The sequence below is a fragment of the Leptodactylus fuscus genome, chromosome 5, assembly GCF_031893055.1.
Source record: "Leptodactylus fuscus isolate aLepFus1 chromosome 5, aLepFus1.hap2, whole genome shotgun sequence".
In the NCBI taxonomy this organism is placed as follows: Eukaryota; Metazoa; Chordata; class Amphibia; order Anura; family Leptodactylidae; genus Leptodactylus; species Leptodactylus fuscus.
Window position 1 is genome coordinate 5,753,922 of NC_134269.1, and position 10,031 is coordinate 5,763,952.

Sequence of the window (10,031 nt, forward strand, 5' to 3'; positions counted from 1 at the left end):
AATCTTCACTGTACGGGTAACCGCCAGTTCTCTGCGCACCACTGGAATGTAAGTGGGTCACAGATGTACCAGTTTGTGATCTGATCTGCCTAGGGGTGGTAGGGCAGATGAGTTATATGCATCCCTTATATTGGCAAAGAGCAAATCCAGTGTTTTGTTGTCTCTTGTATGGCAGGTTACATACTGTGTGAAGCCTGGTAGAGTGGATGCTGGAGAGACATGGTTAAAATATCCCGACACTAGGAGCAGGGCATGGGGGTGAGATGATTGCAGCTCGCTCACAGCAGCATGGAGGACTTCACAGGCAGCATCGGTTTTTGCAGAGGGGGGGGGGGCATAGGCAAGTAGTATGATAACATGTGATAGTTCCCTTGGCAGGTAATAAGGTCTCATGCTCACAGCTAGTAGTTCAATATCCTTTCCACACAATTGTTTCTTAACTACAATATGTCCTGGATTACACCATCTCTCATTCACAAATATTGCAAGCCCTCCTCCTTTGCGCTTACCGCTCTCCAGCGTCCTGTCCGCACAAAGAAGTTTGAAGCCCTCCACGGAGGCAAGTATGTCCGGAATGATTTCAGTAAGCCAAGTCTCTGTAAACAGCATCATACTGCACTCACGAAACTCCTGTTGATGTCTGGTCAATGCTGTCAGTTCATCCATCTTATTCACAATTGATCTCACATTCCCCATAATGATAGCCGGAATCACGTGCTTTTTGCATTTTTTTCTTTCGCGTTTCAGTATGCCGGCTCGTTTTCCGCGTTTTCTAAGTTTTTTAAGTTTTCTTATTAGTTCGTGGGGGATGGTGAGAGCATGCTTGTTGTCTTGTCGGAAGTGAGGTGCTCATTCTTCAGACCGAGTCGCCTCGCGATTCGGCCTGAAGACACTAGGCTCATTCACTGGGCCTAATCCGGAGCAGAGTGCGCTGCTGGATGCCGGTGCAGTGCTCCGGCTTTTAGTCGTGGCTACCCAGTTTTTGGATCGGAGGTGGCCTCCGACCTCAGGTTCTGATCAAAAAAACCCTGTGTGATCTTACCCTAACAAGTCAACTCATTTTGGAAACTACACCCCTGTAGGAATGAATGCACGGCTGACAGATAATAGTGAAGATTGCAGTTCAATGCCCGATATGTTGTGTCCCGACAAAAGTTTATCGACGGCTTATTTTTATCGGGACAATCTATTCTTCTGGTCCAGTTCTGAGAAATATCTGACTTTTGATCGCTATTTATTCCATATTTTATCAGACGAAATGACCCAAAAATAATTATTTCAGGTGATTTTTTTGTTTGTTTGTTTTTTTTAGGTTAAATAATACTTTAGTTTTATTGTATGGCTTTCTACAGACACGGCAACACCAAACATGTATTGTTTTTATTATTTCTTTACATAGTAAAACACTTTTTATGTTTCATTATGTTTTTATTCACATTGTTTATAGGATAACAAATATGTACAACTTAGTGCATTAAAAACAAAAAATGCACAATAAAGAAAAATTCCAGGGGGTGGGGAGGGAAAGAGTGGGAGGGGAGGTAGGAAATGGGGATTAAGACACGAAGCTGAGATTCAGTATGGTGGAGTCCTAATAATACTATTATCAATCATGCAGATATTGAAAACCAATCACAATTCAGTGCATTGAGCAGTGCTGGCTTGTTGACCAATAATGGCATGTATCTAAATGTTTGGGGTAAGGGAAGTTGCCCAAAGCCATAGTTCCTTCATATGAATGAGTGGTATCGATAAGGGTCAGGAGGTCCTTAGGGCAGGTGGGTTTGATTGTTTCCAGTTCCTGGCTATCATCAGTTTGGCAATAATAAGAATCTTACCTGTCAGATTACAGACTTGGATGGGGGAATGGAGTCCATCTCCAAATAGAGCAGAGCTAACTGAGGGTGTTCTAGGTATAGTGATTCCCCATAGAGAGTCAATGAGGTTGAAAATATCCTTCTAATAATGGGTTAGCCTAAGGCAGGTCCAAAAAGCATGGAGAAGAGTGAGCCCTCGCCATACAACCGCTAACAGGTGGAAGGTGAGTGAGGAAATATTTAATGGAGACGACAGGGGGAAATACTATCGAATAATCTTGTATGCAGTCTCTAAAGTCGAAACACCTTCTTCCAATCATCATTGCTCCAGGGTCTACGAAGCTCTGTCTACCAAAAACGCAGAGAGTAGATTTTTTGATACAAAGATTGGAGACCAATAGAACAATAAAAGGGGAGACATCATGCAAGGATAACTTGAACCACTTGCAAGTGAAGAGAATCCCTTTAAGACTACTAACAAGGAAAAATGAGTTTTCGATATGAATCCAACGCAACTCCTCCTCTCTGGAACATACAGCGGAGAGTAAGGAAACTAAAGTTGTTACATGGTAATCACCAATGTCTGGGACTCCAAGGCTCCCCGGATTATTTTCCCTTGTTAGGAATAGGCAGGATATCCTCGGTTTCTGATCTGTCCACACGAATTGGGAAAGTGTTCCACCATATCTCCCCTTCCCAAATGGACTCATGGTAGGGGAAAGCCACAAGTCATGAGGTGCCGGGATCAGATGAGGGTTTCTGTTTCTATGTTTTAGCATTCGGAGGACGTCAAGACTCAGAACCCTCAGGTCACCATGGCAAGTCAAAAGGTTTTCAACATAATGTGTAGGGCTAGTTGTCACAGGTGGCATCTGATGTACAGTAATTGGGCCATAAATGAACCTAAGCAACTTGATTTAGATAAAATGTTCACACTTGACACACTTATAAAGTGACTTTTCTATGGCTTTCTTAATGTCTCTATTTCTCAGACTGTATATAATGGGGTTGATCAGAGGAGTAAATACAGTATATAGCAGGGATATGAGTTTACTGATGGTTGGAATCCGTGCCCCCATTGGAAGAACATAGACACTGAACAGAGTACAAAAGAATATGGAGACCACCATGAGGTGGGAGCTACAGGTGGAGAAGGCTTTCTGTCTACCAGTACTGGATGGGATCCTTAAGACAACGGAAACAATTTTGACATAAGATATAACGATTATTATGGTGGGTATGAAGGCTGCTGGGACGCTTAGTATGGAGATCTCCAGCTGAACAATGTAGGTGTCAGAACAGGCAATTTCTAGCAAAGGAACAAGGTCACAATAAAAATGGTCAATGATATTTGGACCACAAAAGTTTAACATCAGTGCCATTACAATGTCGATAAATGCAACAGCAAACCCAAACAGCCAGCAGGTAATGCCCAATATCATAGAACATGTACTGGTCATAATAGTATTGTAACGGAGGGGATTACAGATGGCCACATATCGGTCATAGGACATGACTGAAAGAAGAAGACATTCAAATACTTCTACAACGCAGAAGAAATAATACTGAGTCATGCAACCAACATAAGTAATGGTCCCCCCATTTTTCAATAGGACGTGGAGCATGTTAGGGGCAATTTCTGAAGTTAATAAGATGTCACTGATGGAGAGTTGTGAGATGAAGAAGTACATTGGAGTGTGGAGGATCTTGCTGGTGGACACCAGGGTGATGATCAGGAGGTTCCCACATATTGTCGCCACATAAACAAGAAAGAACACAAGGAATAGAGCATTGCTTAAGAATAGACCGCCTTGAAATCCTAAGAGGAAAAACTCTTTAACCGCGGTCAGGTTTTTCTCCTGTATTCGGAACAATAATAACTCCACATAAAAATAAAGAACACAAGAAGACACAAAATGTAAGTAAATTGATAAGTGACTACCAGGATACATTAGTAATCTCCCATCACCCGCTCACATAGTCTTCACATCCTCCCATTCTACTACATTCCTAACCAGGGTCGCCAAACATAGTTACATAGTTACATAGTAGATGAGTTTGAATAAAGACATTAGTCCATCAAGTCTAACCTATAACCCTACAATCCCGAAACTATTACAGATTCTCTGGTTTTCTTCAATGTTTGCCCCACGTTATGTTTTCTAGTCTCCTTCATATTGCCCCTTTACTTCCATTATATATGTATGTCCCACCTACCTAGTCTAAGGACCTTTTTAGTGTTGGCCTGACGTTTGGCTACATGCACACCAATATGTTCATGGGCCTGTGAGAAAAGGGCCATATAGATAATATCTGTGTACCATCCAAGCCTCCATGGACCCATACCTGCCAATAATGAGCCTAGACCTCCAAAATGGACAACAAGTTTTGCCTCCAAGCTCCCACCCCTCAATAGAAACTCGTGAAAGTACATGACCTTATGGATGGGGCCATAACAATATAATGGGTCAACGTGCTATCCAATAAAAAATCAAAGCAAAAAAAACCCCAGATAGGACACTGGCAAAGTACATGGTCGTGTGAAAGTAGCCTTGCACCAGAGTAGTTCACATAACATCAGACCTTCCTCCTGCCTGTTCTTACTACTCCATAATCCTGAATAATCACCTTCCTTTCGGTATAGAAATCGTATCCCTTTAAGCCATATCATTACCATGAATCCCGTGTTTCTATTGAGGTTCCGTCAGATGATGTGTAATTATCGCACATGTGGGCATTTATACAGCAGGTGTCACAGACTGACTACTGGTAACTGTATATATACACAACAAGAAGCCAAGCGGCCATAGGGGAATACTCCGCGGAGATGTATGTGTCTCCTGGGATCCAGTGTAACAACTGAATAATTGGCAATTAGCATTTCCTCTACGATCAAACAGGTCAATTATTTCAGAAACAAAATAAAGTAATTTGAAAAAAATAAATAAATAAAATAAAATCTTATCTCAACCTTTAAGGCAATGGAAACATCTGTGCATGAAAAATCAATAAGCTCATATCTTACTAAATTCCTAAATAATTTTTTTTTTTTATTATTTTATTTTATTTTTTTTGCACACTCTGCTCCGGATTAGGCCCAATGAATGGGCCTAGTCCAGAGGAGGGAGTTTCTTCAGGCTGAATCACGAGGAGACTCGGCCTGAAGAATGAACATCTCGCTTATTTTTTCCGGGAGCCGGAAGAAATGGCTCCCGGAAAAAAGACCTGAGCGGCTCCCATTGATTTCAAAGGGAGCTGTCTTTTTGGTCATGGTTTTGAGGTGGATACGCCCTCAAAACCCTGATCAAAAAACTCTGTGTGAACTTACCCTAAAGCTGATGCTTTCACCCTAAGAGTGCTGTTGAATAGCCCCCTTTCCAAGAAAATCCAGCATCTGGGTTATAAGAATCTCCTGAGCCACACCCATAGCACCCCTTACAAATTCCAGGAGTATAGACCAAGTCCTAGTATAAATTGGAAAGAGAGGGCTGGAACCTCCAGAAGGATCCATGTGTTTGTCATCAACAGCATCCTCAGAAGAGAGAACCAAGCCCTTCTCCCAATCTTTCTGATTACCCTCAGGATCAGGAAAAAAATGGAGGGAAGGTTAAGTTAGAACTAAATTCCACCTATAAGACAATGCAACCATCCAAGAGGGGATTACCTTGGATCCAGGGAGAAGAACCAAGGTACCTTTCTGTTGGAACAATTGGCAAATAGGTGTACCTCTAGCATCCACCAAGATTCCTCTATCACTTGACAAAACTGCCTGTTCTAGCTCCCACTCCCCCTGCCTCAGGTCATGCCATTATTAATTATTATTATTATTATTATTATTATTATTATTAATTTATTTATATAGCACCATTAATTTCATGGTGCTTCACATTCGGGGGTTACATACAATACACAGAATATACAGGTAGATATAATGCTAACAATGACCGACTGGCACAGTGGGGTAGAGGGCCCTGCCCGCGAGGGCTTACAATCTATGAGGGAAGGGGGTAGAGACAGAAGGAGAGGGGGAGACTGTACCGATGGCAGTGCGGTGATAGTGTTATTGGAGGTTGTAGGCCTTCCTGAATAGGTGAGTCTTCAGGGCCTTCTTGAAGCCTGTGATTGTGGGGGTCAGTCTTATGTGTCGTGGTAAGGAGTTCCAGAGTATGGGGGATGCACGGGAGAAATCTTGGAGACGGTTGTGTGAGGAGCGGATGAGAGCAGAGCAGAGTAGGAGGTCATTGGAGGATCTGAGGCTATGTGTGGGCAGGTAGCGGGAGATGAGGTCAGAGATATATAGAGGGGACAGGTTGTGGATGGCTTTGTATGTTAGCGTTAGTAGCTTGAACTCAATTCGCTGGGCTATGGGTAACCAGTGGAGGGACTGGCAGAGGGGAACAGCCGATGAAGATCGGGGGGTGAGGTGGATTAAGCGAGCAGCGCAGTTTAGGGTGGACTGGAGGGGGGCGAGGGTGTTAGCTGGGAGTCCATGCAGAAGGGTGTTGCAGTAGTCTAGGCGGGAGATTATGAGTTAGTTAGTGATTATTTAGTTTTAAAGTAAGCGGCAAAGTCGTCAGCTGAGATAAGTGATGTCGGAGGGGGGCGGGAGGACGGAGGAGGGAGTTGAAGGTGAAGAATAGCTGTTTGGGGTTGCGATAGAGTGCAGATATGAGTGTGGTGAAGTAGACCTGCTTTGCAGAGGTGAGTGCGTTCTTAAATGAGAGAACTGCTTTTTTGTACTTGACAAAATCCTCCTTGGAGTGGCTTTTCTTCCAGAGGCGCTCTGCAATCCGCGAGGCACGTCTCAGTTTTTTAGTCAGGTCAGTGTGCCAGGGTTGTCTATTGATCGGTCGGGCTCTGGTGTATGTGTAGGGGGCTACAGAGTCCAGGGCTGAGGTAATGGTGGTATTATAGAAGGCAGAAGCAGCATCTGTGTCCTGGAGTGAGGAGATGTCAGCGAGTAGTAGGAGAGAGTCTGAGAGGGTGCAGGTGTCAAGGCGGTTGAGGTTCCTGCGGGGGCGTGTTGGTTTAGAGGTTGGGGTGTCTATTGGAGAGGAGAGGGCAGAGAATGTCAGCAGGTTGTGGTCAGAGATCGTGGATGGAGAGTTAGAGAGACTGCATATGGAGCAGAGGCGGGTGAATATTAGGTCTAGTGTGCCCCCCTTTATGTGGGTGGCAGAGGAGGACCATTGGGAGAGACCAAAGGAGGCGGTGAGGGATAGGAGACTGGAGGCGGAGAGGTGGTCTGTGTTAATGGGGATGTTGAAGTCACCTATAATGATGGTGGGGGTGTCTGTGGATAGGAAGTGTGTAAGCCAGGTGGTGAAGTGGTCGATAAAGGCAGCGGTAGGTCCCGGCGGTCGATATATGACGGCCAGTTGGAGGTTGGAGGGTGAGTAGATACGAACAGAGTGCACTTCAAAGGAGGGGGGGGGGGTGAGGGCAGGTAGCGCCTGGATAGGGGCAAATGAGCACTTGTCTGACAGGAGGACACCTACACCTCCACCAGGTTTGTTGTTGGGGCGGGGAGTATGTGACAAGTGCAGACCTCCATAGGAGAGGGCGGTGGGGGAGGCTGTGTCTGAGGGGGTCAGCCATGTTTCTGTGAGACAGAGAAATGTAAGTTTATTAAGAATAAAAAGGTCATGGATGTAGGCAAGTTTATTACATACGGAGCGGGCATTCCATAGTGCACCAGGGAGGGCAGGGGGAGGGGTAGGGGTGAGTGTGATTGGTTTGAGATTTCGGAGGTTCCGTATGCTAGCGCCAGGTGTGGGGATTCGCTGGGGAGGTCCAGGGTTAGGAGATATGTCACCAGAAGTAAGGAGGAGTAGGGAGAGTGACAGCAGGTGTAGGTAGGAGAGGGTGTGGGGGGGTTGTATGTGTCTGGGGCGGAAAGCCTGCAGGTTTGTGAGGAGCTGTGCAGAGAAAGTTATATGGTGGGGTAGGAGAGAGGGAGAGATGAGGATTTCTTTACTGACAAGGCTGGTTTGGGGTGGAAAGGTGGTTTTTGCAAGAAGTGGGAGAACAACAGTGATTAAAATGAGAAGCATTTCTGTTAGAGCAGTTTACAGCAGTTCGGTTATGTTACCTTCTGTTCCCTTCTGGTTCAATTCTGGCATAATTCTGAAGCTACACTTAGTTGCACAGGGTCCAAATGACCAGAGGCCTTACATTTATACAAGCCAGAGTTTGTAAGATGTCTATCAGGTGTGAATGGGGTGGGGATATAAGTATATACAATCAGGCCAGAATCAAAGAAAGGAAATGAGGCCAGGAGGAGCACAGCAGGGTGTACAGACAGGTAACACAACTGATAGAATGGCTACAAAGTGCTTAGAGACATACCAACAGAATGCTTGATTGATAATAGCAGGTAGAAAGAAATACAGTTAGACTGGACACAGGAGCGAGACTGAAGTTATATATTCGTGTGATGGAGACATACCTGTGGAAGGAGAGAGGAACAGGGTCAGATCACAAAAAAGGATTGTGGATGACAGTCTACTTCATTCTGGCATAATTCTGAAGCTACACTTAGTTGCACATTTGTATTGCACACTGGATAGCTCAAATAACCAGCCATCTCAAGTAATCTGCTCTGGAATTTTCAGACCCCCCTATGTCAAGGGAGAGGAGGAGTGGAGACAGGGAGGGAACACAGGACTCTACTAATTCTAGAACAAAATACAGAGAGAGAGGGGCACCGAGCCGACCAATGTGTAGAAATGATGGGTGAAAGGTAGGTAAGCAGAAAATTGGCCGCTCACCTGGCCTGATCTGTATATATTATCTATAGTGAGCTATTTATGTTCACCTACAAGTTGAATAATGTTTTAGATTGCAATGATTATCATCTCTCCTATTTGTGTTGTGTTAGTAAGGTTTATTTCATTTATCAGTTCCATTTTATGTGATTATTCACACATCTAATGAGACTGTTAGAATTATCTTAGCTTATCCATAAGTGTAGCAACTTACTGGACCTTATCAGGATATCCTTAGCCTTTGTATAACTGGATATTTTAACTATTTATCTAAATTTTGAAGTATTTATTGCTGTTCTGGATGTTGTTGTTAATTTTAAGGTTGATCATATGCACTTGAGAAAGAGCAGTATGCTTGAAACGCGTTGTGCAAAATAAAGTCTTTTCACTGTACCTGGGCGAGCGCGGTTTTCCTTTCATCTTCCACAAGGAGGACGGTCCCTCTTTCGCTTCTCTACTAATTCTAGAATCCGATTAGCGGCCCACATCAGGGACTGGGATCTTATGCTCCCCTACCTGATTAGATAAGCCACCATGGTTTTGTTGTTGGATAGAATTTTTACATGGTGACCCCAGATAAGTGAGAAAGCCTCTATCTTCAGATTTGAGAAGGCCAGAAGCTGACTGTTGAACCAGAGACCCTTGAAGTCTAGGGAACCCAGATGAGCCCCACACCCCCACAGGCTGGCATCCTTGGTGACAACTAAAGGGGCCTTAGTTCTCCCGCAGTCCATTCCCCAAATGTTCCCTTTCCATCCAACAGGCAAGAGATTAATGGGTTCTGTGAGATATTATCATACTTCTGTTTAGGTACCCATCTTTCTGACTGCATACTAACAAAATTTTCGCTTGTAGAACCCGGGAGTGGCCCTGAGCCAAGGAAAGCATCAGAATGCAGGCTGTAAGGCACCCCAGTACTGACATGTGCCATTATGCTGCACAATGTGTTGGTCGTCTTCAGACTTCATAATGCCATGCACACGGTCAAGCAGTCCAGTGCCAGAGGCAGCAAAGCAACCCCAAAACATCAGGGAACCTCCGCCATGTCTGACTGTAGGGGGCGTCTTCTTTTCTTTGAAGGCCTCTTTTTTTCCTGTAAACTCTATGTTGATGCCTTTTCCTACTTTTGTCTCATCTGACCAGAGAACATTCTTCCAGAACGGTTTTGGCTTTCTCAGGTAAGTTTTGGCAAACTCCAGCCTGGCTTATGTCTTTGGGTAAGAAGTGGGGTCTTCCTGGGTCTCCTACCATACAGTCCCTTCTCATTCAGACGCTGACACTGGATAGTACGGGGTGACACTGTTGTACCCTCGGACTGCAGGGCAGCTTGGACTTGTTTGGATGTTAGTCGCGGTTCTTTATCCACCATCCGCAACAATCTTGCATTGAAATCTGTCGTCAATTTTTCTTTTCCGTCCACATCTAGGGAGATTAGCCACAGGGCCAT

The 10,031-nt window shown here is 44.5% G+C and overlaps 1 protein-coding gene across 1 annotated transcript; it reads right to left on the minus strand.

Annotated features, from left to right (window-relative positions):
- Positions 1–2,734: 2,734 nt before the first annotated feature.
- LOC142204341 (olfactory receptor 11A1-like) lies at positions 2,735–9,318 on the minus strand. Its single transcript, XM_075275651.1, has 3 exons — positions 9,101–9,318; positions 8,166–8,265; positions 2,735–3,676 (listed from the first exon to the last, which is right to left on the minus strand). The coding sequence occupies exons 1-3, from the start codon at positions 9,316–9,318 to the stop codon at positions 2,735–2,737; spliced, it is 1,260 nt and encodes a 419-aa protein (XP_075131752.1).
- Positions 9,319–10,031: the final 713 nt, after the last annotated feature.